Source organism: Grampus griseus (assembly GCF_964374135.1).
Source record: "Grampus griseus genome assembly, chromosome: 10".
Classification (NCBI taxonomy): Eukaryota; Metazoa; Chordata; class Mammalia; order Artiodactyla; family Delphinidae; genus Grampus; species Grampus griseus.
This window is the reverse complement of record NC_139004.1, coordinates 86724908-86741113: the sequence shown is the minus strand read 5'-3', so window position 1 is coordinate 86741113 and position 16206 is coordinate 86724908. Positions and strand designations below refer to the sequence as shown.

Sequence of the window (16206 nt, the reverse complement as noted above, 5' to 3'; positions counted from 1 at the left end):
CTCTCCTCTTAGGAGATGCTCCAAAACACAAGACAAAACGTGGCCACATAGGTCAGAGGTTTTTAATAAATTTCTAAGAGCGAGTACTGTAAAATTTAAACTCCTTTTAACAAAATCTAGGCTTAGAAGACGGAAAGTCAACTCTGCCAAAATATTAACTGAGTTACATCAGGGTAGTACAATGGGCGATTTTTATTTTCTCCTTTGTACTTTTTAAATCCTTGAAAAATTGAAACTATGTTACTTTTTGAATCAAAACTTAAATCTCAATTTTTGTACTAATAAGTGATATATAAGAATTACCTAGGACCCCAGTGGTCCTTTTAGGTTAGATATGGTGGACCCTTTTTTTTTTTCAAAGAGGAAAACGTTGGGTTTTTTTTTTCAAAGAGGAAAATGGGTCAGTTTCTTAAGATCCTAAATTGAAGTAGATGAAGAAAATGTTTTGGTTTTGTGACTAGTTCATTTGAAAATAAACGACACATTATGGAGCACTGAGGGTTTAAAAATGGAGGTGGGGATGCAAAGGAGAAAAATATAGGACAAAGGAAATGCTTTATACGATCAGAAATAAAAGCTAACCCCCAATTAAAGTGATAAATCTTTAATCAAATAACATCGCAGACATAGGTCCAACCAAAATCTTGTTACAAGAAGCTTATAAATTACGTTTTTGGAGCTGGGGGCACAATCTTTCTTCAGACCTGGGCTGCAGCTTCCCTATCTTAATTCAAACCAGAGCTATGAAGAAAAGGTAGCGATACAGTCACGTACTCAATTTACAAGCTTTTTCAAACAACTGCCATTTTCTAGAACGATCTCTGGGCTGCCACAATCCAAGGACCATAACGCATTGCACGGCCAAGACGGTGGGGAAAATACCTCCTGTGTATAAACAGGTCTTAAGATTTTTAACTTGAAATTTGGGCCCATCTGATGAGGGACTGAGTAAAATTCAATGCTTTTATGTAATGGGGGGAAAAAAATAAAAGGAATAACTTCAAGGGGAATGCTTAACCCACCAAAAGAAACCAATGTGCTCAAAATATGGTCCATTCCTGTGATTCTTATCAATAAAGCATTCCTAGACTCCACCCAAACCTGCTGAATCAATTCTTGGAGAAGAGCTCCCAAATCTTCACTTTACCTCGTTTTCCAAGCAGTTCTTAGACACACTCTAGCTTGAAAACCTCTGATTTGTAAATATTAAGAGTGCAACAATTCAACAGCTCATTCAAGATCTACTAAATAACTCTTCATTCACTTATTTGAAGTACTGACCCTACTACCTCTCTGAGATTATTTTCTGATTGGCCTTTTGCTAACCAGGCAAAGCCCATTCTGCACCAGCAGTGACAGTTTCTCAGACCAAGTGAATTTCTTAAAGCCACACACACAATAAGAACCCACGATACTCTTCCTGGTACACTGCAACTATTCGCCTGGGGTCACAGATTCCTCTCCGGGTGTCCTCCTAAATTCAAGGACCTTTTATGATGAGGAATTAAATGTCTCTGACATACAGGGAGAAATTAATTAGCACCTATCAAATGAACAACTATTTCATTCCCTGCATGAATTTATACTTTGCTTTTGTCACAGCCCAAAAAACACAGAGAAAATCTCTGTAAAAATTAGTTACACTCTACGGTTTCTGGTGGAGCTGCAGAGATTACCCCTTGGGCTGTTATTTGCGGTATTTACGTTTTTTTTTTTTTCTTTTTACTGAATTATCAAGTGAAAATCCAATTGTTCCTAATGGCACTCACTCTGTGTGTTTCCTATTCCCGTATATGAGAAAGGGTTTATTATCCATTTGTAGTAATTAAGACACTGATGTTATACAGACCCATAAAATTCATTAAGCCAGTAAAGAGCTTTTCATCAAAATCACTGTAGCTAAATATTTATTTAAAAATAAAAACTAAATTAAAATTAAGAACTCCCATGACCAAAAAAAAAAGCTTTCAGAGAGTTTGGAAAGCAGTGGTGGGCATCCCTTACAGTTTTAAAGTATATAACTATATTTTCTTACAGAGTAGAAACAGCCCTAAGCAGGAATCAATCATGGCTAGCTATAAAGAAATGAAGTAATTAACCATAAGGAAATAATTCAGCAAGATGCCAACAGTTTAATAACATTTAAGTATTTGCACTTAAGCATTATTGTTTCTAAATGGCTTCATAATTGTTTTAGATTTGCAAAAGGTGCTAACACGTGAACAAAAGAAAGAGCAAAACAAGATGGATCTGGTAGGCCGGATGTGTCATTAAATGCAAGAAGGAGGTCTGCATGTCCTGGGTGGAATAGAGAACACAGGCTCTTTACAGAGCTGGTCTGTACAGTGCAAACTCAACAGCCCTCAGAAGCTTACGCACTTCCCCAGCCAGGGGAAAAAGGAGGAAATCCAACACATATCTTTGATGAAGAGAAGAATTTCATGTTGCCATCTTCCTGTCACGGGCGAAGTTCATTAAGAAAGCCAGAGCTGAGAAAGCAAAACACGTTGACTGGAATGTGTAAGAACTTCTGCTGTGTGGCTAGGGGATAAAGCTTTAAGCAGAAAGTCCTTTCTTTATATTTGAGGCACTACAAAAAGAGCCAAGAAGAAAGCTGTGGTTGTCCATTAGCAAAGGCTTCTGCCCGCAGTGGAGGCTTTCTGTATTTCCATCCTCAACCACAAGAAGGAACGGGGTCTGTTTCCATTTCCCATCAAACATCACAAGAGTGGTTCTCTCCCAGGACTCCAAGGATAGCTTCTCAGGGTGCCATGAGCTCTCTATAAACCTTCTATTTTAGTCTCCTACCTTCATTTCGACGAATCTTAAAAAAAATATCTGAAGGATTGAGAACTGTCATAGGGTTCTCCTTGGCAATCATGTGTATATTGGTACCAATTAGCATAACTTCCATGGAAACGAGTTAATGAGAGAAACGATAGTGGTAGACTTTAGATGAAAATTATACTGATGCCAAGGAAAAGCCAACAAGACCCCGCTGTGTGCCCTAGGAGGAGAGGTGTCCTGGGAGCTTGAGCAGAGAGGCGTCTGGAGAGAAGGGAGTTGGCTGGTTTACGGATGGACATCCACCAAATTCACATGCAACCAGCACCCAGCAGTCAGGACCACCTCGTACTGTGTGAGCAGCAGTTTAATTTCAGCAAAACAACAGCATCCTTCACTTACAATTAACATTGTTAATTTAAATGTCGTTGGTTATATAGTTTTATTCCTATGTGATTTGTGTTGAGTTTATACTTGTATAGCAGACGTGAGAGTTAACGCCTAGAGTGTGGTTTCTCAGCCTGGGCACTACTGACATTCGGGGTGGATAAGTCTCTGTTGTGGGCCGTCCTGTGCACTGTAGGATGTTTAGCGGCATCCCTGGCCTCTACTCACTAGATGCCAGTAGCATCCTCCCTTAATTGCAGCCAAAAATCTGTCCAGACATTCCTGAAGGACAAAATGGTCCCTAGTTGAGAAACCAGCTGACCTAGTGTCTGAGTCTGGGTCCAGGCAGGAAAGAGAGGACGCACTCAGATTGGGCAATGCAAGGGGAGTTTAATATGGAAACTGTTAATAAAAGTGTGGGGAGGGAGTAGGGAAAGACATTTACCAACAGACTAAAGGGGCAAAATAAGACAGCAGCACATTGTAGGAGTGAGAGGGGAGGGGCTGGGGTTGAGGGGAAAGAGATGCTCAGCTAGGCCCCAGCTGTTCCAGACATCCCAGCCCAGGTGCCAGCCAGGAGGAGAGAATCCATGTTGACATCCAGCCCAGATAAGGCTCCAGGTGCCTCCAGCCCCAGCTGTCATCAGGCGGCAACGACGCAAAAAGCTCCAAGTGAGAATTGCCCACCTGAGTCGGTCCAACCACAGACCCATGAGAAATATCGATAGTAATATGCTGCTTTCTAACCCAGCAAATTTTAGGGTGGGTTACGCAGCAATAGGTAACCGGACTACAAATAATCGAAATGCTAATCAACAGTTCCTAGGGTATATATTGAAGTTAATAAACACACACACACACACCCCCCACACACCACCATCCACAATGAAATATTTTAAGAAAATTGCAGACAATATAACCACCCTGCCATATTCTCAATTTCTGAGTTTGAACCCATTTGGTTCCTTCTGTCTGCTACACTTTCAGGATCTGGAAAGGTGTGATGCTGATTAGTTAGGACCCCAAACCATCCACAGGGGCCACATGTCTTCTCCCACGGGGCACTGGAGTGTCTGCCAGGTGTACAGGTGTGTTCCAAGCGTTGAAAGTGCCCATGGGGAACTGATGGGAGAATGTCTCTTTATCTCCTTTATGTTCAACTCTGTTAAAGGGATACCCAAGGGTTTGTAGAGAAATTGTTCCTTTTTTACTTGTTGCTCTACTCTCCGAGAGTACAGAGGGAATCCAGTGAGGGCTGGATGCAGAGAGAAATCCAGATGACAGACTTCACACCGTCATCTGACAGCGGAGCTTCCTCTAACAGGGTCGGGCTCTCCAGAGCTGGCTCCTTGTTTCATCAGGACGAATTATCCCCCAGGAAGGGCCTCAGTCCTCATGCAGATTGGCTTCCCAGGGTGCCCACTCCATCAGCAGAGACATGGCCACAGTTAGTGAATTCCTTACACTCATCTAGAAGCTCCGCTCCGGATAAATGAAATGGTGAAGAACCCTGACAATCTAACAGATTAATCATTGTAACAGAACGACCCGGGAGTCCGAATTTAGTTTTTTAGCAAGAAGCTGACAGCTGCTTCTCTGCAGAGCAAGGTTAGCAGCTCAAATGGCTCCAGGAGGGAGTGATATTCAAAATAATGAATATTTAACAACTGGCACTACCTGGGCACCCGTGGGTTCAGAACAGTCCCCGTCAGCATCTCTCAGCCCTGCCCACATGGCCCAGCAGGTGAAAGGAAGGTGTGGGCACAGGGGGCTGTGGAAGAGGAAAGCTCGTGCTTGCCTGTAGCGGAAGCTGCTGTCAGTTCCAGATCACGGCAGATGTGGGAATATAAGCCATCTGTTTTCAGATCCACAGATTTTTCCCAGAGAGGCCACAATAGATTTCTTTATGAAATTTAAATATTGACAACTTGTTTGAAATTTTACAAAAAAAAAAAACCTCTTTACAGGCCAAACCAAAAAAAGAAATGAATGAGTATGACATCTCTGTGTCAGTTCTTCACTGCTGCTCCGAGGCAGAGCCAGACAGTACCTTGGAGCACACTGTCATTATTTTCTATGTAGGGTAACGTAAGGAGCCTCTTCATATGCGGCCAAACTCCTAGGCTTTCACACTTTGAGGGGATGAAACTATTGGTCCCTTTTATTTTAAGTAATTAAAAAATAAATTTTATTCCAAGCAGAGTTGTACAACAAAGGAAGTAATGCATGATAAGACGCATGACATAATAAATAGAAAAATTGTGAATTACATTTAAATTTCACAGTAAGAAAACAGAGATATTGATATAACCAAAAGGTATCATTTAACTGAATTGCCAGGCTAGGGAGACTGGAAGTGTGTGCATGAGCGTGTGTATGTATGTGGAAGGAGAGAGGAAGGAGAGAGTTAAAAAGTTAAATCCGAGGCAGACGTCGTGCCGCTCTGCAGTGTTGCCCTTGTTCTCCACTTTTCTGTTTTTCTTTTCGCAGACGCCGCCCTGCTCTCATCAGCCTCTGGCCTGCCATCTCCTTGAGTCCTAACACCATGCCTTCAATTGAGTTGCAGAGTTCTGACGGAGAGATATTTGAAGTTGATGTTGAAGTTGCGAAACAATCTGTGACGATTAAGACCATGCTGAAATATTTGGGAGTGGGTGACGAAGGAGATGATGAGCCAGTCCCCGTGCCAAATGTTAACGCAACGATATTAAAAGAGGTCGTTCAGTGGTGCACCCACCACAGGGGTGATTCTCCTTCTCCTCAGGATGGTGAGGACAAAGAAAAGCGAACAGATGACATCCCTGTTTGGGATCAAGAATTCCTGAAAGTTGACCAAGGAACACTTTTTGAGCTTATACTGGCAGCAAACTACTTAGACATCAAAGGTTTGCTTGATGTTACCTGCAAGACTGTTGCCAATATGATCAAGGGGAAAACTCCTGAGGAGATTAGAAAGACATTCAATATCAAAAATGATTTTATTGAAGAAGAGGAAGCCCAGGTATGCAAAGAGAACCAGTGGTGTGAGGAGAAGTGAAATTTTGTGTCTGATGCTGTAACACTGTAAGGACTGTTGCAAATACTAGTTGCACTGCTTTGTTTATAATTGTTAATATTAGAAAAACGGTCCACAAATGCAGCAGCAAATCAGTTGTATTAGCAGAATGTCATCCTCGTTGCATGTGTAGTTTCAGCACAGATTGCAAACTCATGGCTCAGTTTCTTCTAGTATGATCAAAAGTTCTTTTTTCTTTGCTCTGAATAAACTTGAACTGTGGGTTCTCTATAGAAAGTGGCATTTTGGGCTTCCCGTCTCTTTGTAAAGCTATTTCTGCCTAGTTTATTGTCCAGTTAACTTTACCTTAGTGACCTTTAAAAGCTGGCACTGTAAATAAAACAACTTGCAAAAAAAAAAGTTAAATCCTCATCTTCTCTCTCTCTCTCTTTTTTTTTTAATTGGTCCTTTAAGTTAGCAAAGCTGTTCCCTCCCCCTTGTTGTGCTGTGAAGACCTTTAGAATAAGAAAAGTCAAATTAGCGTCAAGTTCCAGGAACTTCCTGGGTAAAAATATTAAGGACATCTGCTTCCCCCAAATCAAACCTTTTAGAAAACCATTGGGGGGACTGAGATGAGGTGCCAAATAAGTCCTCCAAAGAGAGCTTCAAAAAGGCGGGAGAAGTCTGGGCTGCACTCCACACTCTACCAAGAGCTGACTACCCTCCCATGGCGTTTGTGCTTTGGGGATGGGTAACTGATCATGTGATGGGAACTCTAAAAATAGGAACATGGCAGCCTGGGCAGGGCCTGGACCAGCAAGGACATTATACACTAGTGGACAAGCTGTGTCCATTGAACTGTGAGCCTTCACTTTCAACTGTGACACCTTCCACACCGGCCACCAAAAGCAGGAGCCATTGTGGGCTCATCACATTCTCCCCCTTCTCTCCCAGCCTGCTGTTTTGAGGTACAGTCTTTCAGATCGAGTAAACCCATGAGCTGGACCATCTCTGTGGGCCTGTGACACTTGCACTCGCAGAGGACCCCATATGCTCAGCTTACCTGGTTCAATGTTCATCTTGAACTGCTTAACTTTTGAACAACAGGTCTTGCATTTTTATTCTGCGTGAGCCTACAAATTTTGTAACCGGTCCTGCCCCTGAGATTCTTGAATCATTGCAGAGGAACACTTTTGAAAAGGCGGCCTCAAGAAAGTGATACAGTCACATTACTCATGGTCGCTATGTTCTATAAAGTTGCCACGAACACTGACTTAATGAGTATTGAACGAGGCTCCTAGGAGAAATACAGGGTTAGGTTCCTGTGAGCTTCTGATCACAACATTTTCATCAACCAATCAATGTGTTACGTGTGTTTCTGCTCAAGGACACGTTAGTTAGAATATGCCATTGATTCATTAGCATTGAAATTCTGACAAAAGCACTATAACTCATGCCTGAATGAAGCTTATCTAACACATATTTCCTCATAAGGCACCCTACAGCCTTCTTGCACTTAGGAAGACTAGACAACACTTTAGCACTAAGCAAGGGTGTTGTTTAAACAGTGAAATCACCCACCACCAACAACAACAAATGCAAAACTTGTCTCTGAATGACCCACGAGAAGGACACTTGTTTACAGTGTGAGAGCTGCAATGAGGAGACAGAACATCACCTTGTTCCAGGTCATTTTGGTGGACCCCAGATCCTCATTTTTCACCACTCTGTGCATACTCAGAAATGACCGAAAGTGCTGTATTCATTTGGGGGTTACCAGTAAATTTTAGCATGTAGGTAAATTTGCAAGCACACAATCTCTGAATAATGTGGAGGGACTGCACTATGCTTTTTGTTCAGTTTGCTGTGTGAGAACCCAGCCAATTCGTGGGAAAATAAGACCATATTAGGATACCAAACTGACAACATATGTCAAAGCACTCAGACTACTACTAACAATAATAACAATACTGCATATACAGTTGACCCTTGAACAACGTGAGGGTTAGGGGCTCAAACCCTCCACCAGTTGAAAATCCACATATAATTTAGGGTGGGTCCTCCATGTCTGCAAATTCAACCAACCACAGATCATACAGTACTGTAGTATATTTACCATTGAAAAAAAATCCACATGTCAGTGGACCCATGCAATTCAAACCCATGTCGCTCAACAGTCAACTGTACTTATACAGCACATACAACGTCGCTTGAACTGCTCTAAGCACTTCACATATAGTAACTCACTTAAGCAGCACAACAGCCCAAAGAGGTGGTACGAGGTCTGTAATTTACTCTAAAATGCTCCCACTTAATTATGTTCTAGCTAGTCGAAGCTCTAACACGAAAGGCCAATGCATTGCTCTAATAAAAAAAAATCTGTATTTCAGAATGATTAACTGATGTCATATCAGAAGGACCACACTCCAGAGGCAGCTACTACAAAGTTTCTGTTATCTGTATTTCCATCAGCACTCAAGGTTGGGTTAATTAGCATGATGAACGTCAGAAACAGACTCTTACTGGTGAAATTAATGGCTTGCTAAACAGCATAATAAATGTTCAAGGAAGACTCTTTACAGGCAACATTAAGGTACTCTGGCTAACATATTTTTAGGATATCTCCCCCCTCCAACAAGGTATAAGAATCTACCAAGATCTGTGACCTGCATCCTTGGGAATGGTACCCAAATCTCAATCCCTAAATGTCCTGTATTTGTCCACTGTTACGGGATTTGCCCGATGCTACCTGTCAGAGCACCTCAAGTCAACCTTGCGTGAAAGGTGAAAGCCAGAACAGCTAAAAAATGACAGAGCATGTCTCACACTCACAAAAAAAGAGAATATGCATGTTTTCTGTTCACTTGTTACTGTTTGACTAACAAATGCCTGTGTATGTGGAGAAATTTTGTCTGAGTTCATTTTGTTATACAGTAAACGCTGATAAAGATATTATGGGAAAGTACCTAGCCCTCACCCCCACCAGCTTCTTCAGTGGGTCTCATTATTTGTAGATGAGGATGCTGTGTCCCCAGGTCTACTAAAAGTTAGAGCCAGGACTTGTTCCCAAGCAGAGCTGGGCAGAATCTGTACTCTTAATCATTACACTGTACAGCTACTCCACCTAAAAGCAATACGTAACCTAAATCCATTGCTGCTTAGATTAATTTGACATAATCATGTGAGATACAGAGCCCCAAAAGTAGGTACATTTGCAGAAAAGGGAGAAAAAAGAGTCTTAGAGAAGAAAGACAAAGGCATCTACATGCAGAATCACAGAAACACTGCCATTAAAAGAACAGATGGGGGGAGTGTATAGCATTGACAATCCGAATACAAGTGGCTCCCAGGAGTCAGGGAGTTTTCTAAGATGCTAAACTCTTTGTAGCAGCATTATTGGAAAAGTCAGCATATACTCAAACTGTTTAAAAAATGTTTTATTATATAAAAAGTAGTTGGCGTCTATACAAACAGGTTTGCTTTCATAAAAGTAACCAGCAGGGCATTGAAGAGTTAGACAGGTTTAAAGCAATTCATTACTGTGTAGAACGAATCCATACGTGTGGAGTATCCCGCATCCCTGGTTTCCACCTGCTACATTCCTTTAGAGGCCCACGATCATTATGAGGCCCCCACCAATTCCCAAAATGTTTCCTGGAGACATCAATGCACTGGAATACAAGAGAGGCAATATTGCAAGTGCAGGAGGATAAAAAGGGACTTCACTGTGAGGAAGTGAATGGAGAACAGTTAACCATCCTGGTAAAGCTTGGCTATAAAATGTACAAGAAGACAGTAGGGTACAGTGAAATTTCCTCCCAAAATAAAGCAGATGAGCATATGTAGAAGTGGAGACGTCGGTGAAGGAGAGAAACAGACGGGGTTGAACAGCCTGGGCTCTGGAGGGGTTCCTCTGGGGAGGATGAGACGTGGGCTCTACATAGTGCCATAGATGGAGCACAGATGGTGGGGTGGCTTACGAACGCAGGAGAACCTCTCCCTCCATACTTCCCACAGAGTGTGTACACAATGGAGGGCCAAGGATGGGCTCCAGCTACAGCCTTTCCTCACCAACACGGGAGTCATCACCTGGGTTGGTGCACCAGCCCTGACCCCCCAGGTGTCCCATTCCCACTCTGAGAAGCTGGAAGAAATCACCACTAACCAAGAGGATTCTATGCCATGGCTCAGCAAGGGTCTCCCCGTGAGAAGACAGTGCCTGGAAGAGCTTTAGTCAACAAGAAGCTCCATTTCTCCCTAAGGAAACTGGAGGTAAACGATATCTCTTGAACTGAAGACGTGAACATTTAACGCAACCCACTTTAACAAACCTAGAAGTTCAGGCATTTTGGAAAGAAATATTTTTAGCACTGTAGGCCATGCTGAGGCAATGCAGTTGACAGAAACACTACCCAGAATCTTACATCAGCTTAAAGCTGACAAAATGACCTGACTAATGAGACCACCCTGGGTTTTGTCCCGAAAACCATAGGTGAGGAAAATGATCCTCTTTGCAGTTAGAAATGGTGACGATGAAATCCCACATCTCACTGGCTGTTTGGAAAAACCTCTAGTAACAAGGTAAAGATGATTTTCTCAACGTTTGGAAAGGATAAAATTTTCTATTTCCTGTGATGATTTGGGGGGGTTTAATTTACAGGCCAGATGAGACTTAGCCCTCCTACTGTTTGAACCTCCTCAGGCACACTCAAAAAACTTGTCTGGTACTGGTAATACATAATTCATTCTCTGAAGCATAAATAAGCTAAAGAAATGAAGAGATGAAGTTTGAAATAAAGGTTAATTGAAGAGAGGGGAAAAAACAACTTGGACACGTTGAAGTCAAAGAGAAAACCGGCTGAGGCACTTTCTACCAGACGGAATAAAAAAGCTGGTCATTCCTTCAGGAAGTAGTTACTGAGGACCCATTATGTGCTAGTGTGATCGTTTAAAGGCACGGTCACAGAATTTTTTTTTTTTTTGGTACCTGGCTTAGTCCATTCAGGCTGTGGTAACAAAATACCACAGACTGGGTAGCTTATAAGCAACAGAAACTTATTTCTCACTGTTCTGTTGGCTGGAAAGTCCAACATCAAAGCACCAGCATGGCCACCTCGTGGTGAGAACCTTCTTCCCAGTTCATAGCTGAAGGCTTCTCGCTCTTTCCTTACATGGTGAAAGGGGCAAGGGGTCCCTGAGGGTGTCTCTTTTACAAGAGCACTAATTCTATTCATGAGGGCTCCTCTCTTACGACCTACTCACTTCCCAAATGCCCCAGGCCCTAATCCCATAATCTTCAGGGGTCAGAATTTCAGGTAGGAATTTGGGGAGGCACAAATGTTCAGACCACAGTCACACTCCTCCCTCCAAAAGGGAGAATCTAATTCTCTTTCTTTTGAAGGTGGGCCCAACTTAGTGAATCACTTCTAACCAGTAGAATGTGGCAGATGTGACCGTGTGTCATTTCTGAGGCTAAGTCATAAAAGACACTATCACTCCCATCTCACTCGCCCTTGGATTACACTAAGTCCCCTACATACGAACCTTCAATTTGCGAACTTTCAAAGATGCGAACTTGCATTCTGTCAACGTCAGACGTGAGTGAAATTGCAGCTCGCCCTCCATCTCCTATTGCTGCCGATCCTTCAGCTCTACCATCTCCCACCTCCTCTCCCTCCTCCAGTCAGTAACTCTTCTTGCCTGTTCACTCAATGCCAGCCCTGTATGCCAGACGTTGTACCGCACTACTGTACTTTTCAAGGTACTGTACTATAAGATTAAAAATATTTTCTTTATTTTTTGTGTTTGATTTTTATGTATTATTTGTGTGAAAACAATTATAAACCTATTACACTTCAGTACTATATAGCCAATTTTGTCAGTTGGGTACCTAAACTAACTTTGCTGGACTTCCGAACAAATTGGACTTAAGAACACCCTCTCGGAACGGAACTCGTTCGTACGTAGGGGACTTACTGTATTGCTCTGAGGGAAGCCAGCTGCCATGTTGTGAGGACGGCCTGTGGAGAGGCCCCCGTGGGCAAGAACGGAGCCTTCTCAACAACGGCCACCAACTTGCCAGCCATGTGAGAGAGCAACCTTGAACTTGGATCCTTCAGGCCCTGCCCAGCTTTCAGAGGACTGGAGCCCCAACTGATCTCTTGACTGCAACCTCACAAGTGACACGGAGCCAAAACCACCCACTGGAACCATGAGGAGAATAATGTTTACGATCGCTCTAAATGACTAGTTTGGGGGTCATTTGTTATGTGTCAATAAATAACTAACACAGCTCGTGACTTTGCAAAATTCTGCCAACATCGGAGTGAAAACAGCACAGTCTCTACCAGAACAAATCTCCAGTGAACACTGTGAAGATTCAACTATGGAAAATCAACAGTAACACCACCATGTGATAAGAGCTGTAATAGGGGTATCCATCAATATGAGCATGGTTATGCTGTAGTAACAAGCAACCTAAACACTTCAGTGGCTTAACATAGCATAGCTGATTTCTTTTTAATTTTTAATGTTTTAATTTATTTTTTATACAGCAGGTACTTATTAGTCATCAATTTTATACACATCAGTGTATACATGTCAATCCCAATAGCCCAATTCATCACACCACCACCACCAACCTCCCGCAGCTTTCCCCTCTTGATGTCCATGCGTTTATTCTCTACATCTGTGTCTCAACTTCTGCCCTGTAAACCGGTTCATCTGTACCATTTTTCTAGGTTCCACATACATGCATTAATATACGATATTTGTTTTTCTCTTTCTGACTTACTTCACTCTGTGTGACAGTCTATAGATCCATCCACGTCTCAACAAATGACCCAATTTTGTTCCTTTTTATGGCTGAGTAATATTCCATTGTATATATGTACCACATCTTCTTTATCCATTCATCTGTCGATGGGCATTTAGGTTGCTTCCATGACCTGGCTATTGTAAATAGTGCTACAATAAACATTGGGGTGCATGTGTCTTTTTGAATAATGGTTTTCTCTGGGTATATGCCCAGGAGTGGGATTGCTGGATCATATGGTAATTCTATTTTTACTTATCTAAGGAACCTCCTTACTGTTCTCCATAGTGGCTGTATCAATTTACATTCCCACCAACAGTGCAAGAGGGTTCCCTTTTCTCCACACCCTCTCTAGCATTTCTTGTTTGTAGATTTTCTGATGCTGCCCATTCTAACTGGTGTGAGGTGATACCTCACTGTAGTTTTGATTTGCAATTCTCTAATAATTAGTGACGTTGAGCAGCTTTTCATGTGCTTCTTGACCATCTGTATGTCTTCTTTGGAGAAATGTCTATTTAGGTCTTCTGCCCATTTTTGGATTGGGTTGTTTGTTTTTTTTAAATTGAGCTGCACGAGCTGTTTATATATTTTGGAGATTAATCCTTTGCCCAGTGATTCCTTTGCAAATATTTTCTCCCATTCTGAGAGTTGTCTTTTCGTCTTGTTTATGGTTTCTTTGCTGTGCAAAAGCTTTTAAGTTTCATTAGGTCCCATTTGTTTATTTTTGTTTTTATTCCCATTTCTCTAGGAGGTGGATCAAAAAACTTCTGTGATTTATGTCAAAGAGTATTCTTCCTATATTTTCCTCTAAGAATTTTATAGTGTCCAGTCTTACATTTAAGCCTCTAATCCATTTTGAGTTTATTTTTGTGTATGGTGTTGGGGAGTGTTCTAATTTCATTCTTTTACATATAGCTGTCCAGTTTTCCCAGCACCACTTATTGAAGAGACTGTCTTTTCTCCATTGTATATCCTTGCCTCCTTTGTCATAGATTAGTTGACCATAGGTGCGTGGGTTTATCTCTGGGCTTTCTATCTTGTTCCATTGATCTATGTTTCTGTTTTTGTGCCAATACCATATTGCCTTGATTACTGTAGCTTTGTAGTATAGTCTGAAGTCAGGGAGTCTGATTCCTCCAGCTCTGTTTCTTTCCCTCAAGACTGCTTTGGCTATTCGGGGTCTTTTGTGTCTCCATACAAATTTTTAGATTTTTTGTTCTAGTTCCATAAAAAATGCCATTGGTAATTTGATAGGGATTGCACTGAATCTGTAGATTGCTTTGGGTAGTATAGCCATTTTCACAATATTGATTCTTCCAATCCAAGAATGTGGTATATCTCTCCATCTGTTGGTATCATCTTTAATTTCTTTCATCAGTGTCTTATAGTTTTCTGCATACAGGTCTTTTGTCTCCCTAGGTAGGTTTATTCCTAGGTATTTTATTCTTTTTGTTACAATGATAAATGGGAGTGTTTCCATAATTTCTCTTTCAGATTTTTCATCATTAGTGTATAGGAATGCAAGAGATTTCTGTGCATTAGTTTTGTATCCTACAACTTTACCAAATTCATTGATTAGCTCTAGTAGTTTTCTGGTGGCATCTTTAGGATTCTCTATGTATAGTATCATGTCATCTGCAAACAGTGACAGTTTTACTTCTTTTTCCAATTTGTATTCCTTTTATTTCTTTTTCTTCTCTGATTGCCATGGCTAGGACTTCCAAAACTATGTTGAATAATAGTGGTGAGAGTGGACATTCCTGATCTTAGAGGAAATGCTTTCAGTTTTTCACCATTGAGAATGATGTTTGCTGCGGGTTTGTGGTATATGGCCTTTATTATGTTGAGGTAGGTTCCCTCTATGCCCACTTTCTGGAGAGTTTTTATCGTAAATCAGTGTTGCATTTTGTCAAAAGCTTTTTCTGCATCTATTGAGATGGTTTTTATTCCTCAGTTTGTTAATGGTTTTTGGTTTTTATTTGGTTTTATTCCTCAGTTTGTTAATGGTTTATGGTTTTTATTCCTCAGTTTGTTAATACGGTGTATCACATTGATTGATTTTCATATAGTGAAGAATCCTTGCGTCCCTGGGATAAATCCAACTTGATCATGGTGTATGATCATTTTAATGTGTTGTTGGATTCTGTTTCCTAGTATATTGTTGAGGATTGTTGCATCTATATTCATCAGTGATATTGGTCTGTAATTTTCTTTTTTGGTGGTATCATTGCCTGGTTTTGGTATCAGGGTGATGGTGTCCTCATAGAATGAGTTTGGGAGTGTTCCTTCCTCTGCAATTTTTTGGAAGAATTTGAGAAGGATGGGTGTTAGCTCTTCTCTAAATGTTTGATAGAATTCACCTGTGAAGCCATGTGGCCCTGGACTTTTGTTTGCTGGAAGATTTTTAATCACAGTTTCAATTTCATTACTTGTGATTGGTCTGTTCATATTTTCTATTTCTTCCTGGTTCAGTCTTGGAAGGTTATACCTTTCTAAGAATTTGTCCATTTCTTCCAGGTTATCCATTTTATTGGCATAGAGTTGCTTGTAGTTGTCTCTTAGGATGCTTTGTATTTCTGGGGTGTCTGTTGTAACTTCTCCTTTTTCATTTCTAATTTTATTGATTAGAGTCCTCTCCCTCTTTTTTGTGATGAGTCTGGCTAATGATTTATCAATTTTGTTTATCTTCTCGAAGAACCAGCTTTTACTTTTATTGATCTTTGCTATTGTTTTCTTTGTTTCTGTTTCATGTATTTCTGCTCTGATCTTTATGACTTCTTTCCTTCTACTAACTTTGGGTTTTGATTGTTCTTGTTTCTCTAGTTCCTTTAGGTGTAAGGTTAGATGGTTTATTTGAGATTTTTCTTGTTTCTTGAGGTAGGCTTGTGTAGCTATAAACGTCCCTCTTAGAACTGTTTTGCTGCATCCCATAGGTTCTGGATCATCGTGTTTTCATTGTCATTTGTCTCTAGGTATTTTTGATTCCCTCTTTGATTTCTTCAGTGATCTCTTGGTTATTTAGTAATGTATTGTTTAGCTTCCAAGTGTTTGTGTTTTTTACATTTTTTTCCCTGTAGTTCATTTCTAATCTCATAGCGTTGTGGTCAGAAAAGATGCTTGAGATTATTTCCATTTTCTTAAATTTACTGGGGCTTGATTTGTGACCCAAGATATGATCTATCGTGGAGAATGTTCTGTGTGCACTTGAGAAGAAAGTGTAATCTGC

At 41.1% G+C, this 16206-nt stretch overlaps 1 protein-coding gene across 1 annotated transcript; it reads left to right on the top strand.

Annotated features, from left to right (window-relative positions):
- Positions 1–5716: 5716 nt before the first annotated feature.
- On the top strand, positions 5717–6310 carry LOC309827880 (S-phase kinase-associated protein 1-like; the record flags this gene model as incomplete). The annotated part of the gene is made up of 1 exon (XM_082662773.1): positions 5717–6310. One exon carries the CDS (start codon positions 5717–5719, stop codon positions 6206–6208), a length of 492 nt encoding a protein of 163 aa, XP_082518899.1. The 3' UTR covers positions 6209–6310.
- Between the last annotated feature and the right edge of the window lie 9896 nt (positions 6311–16206).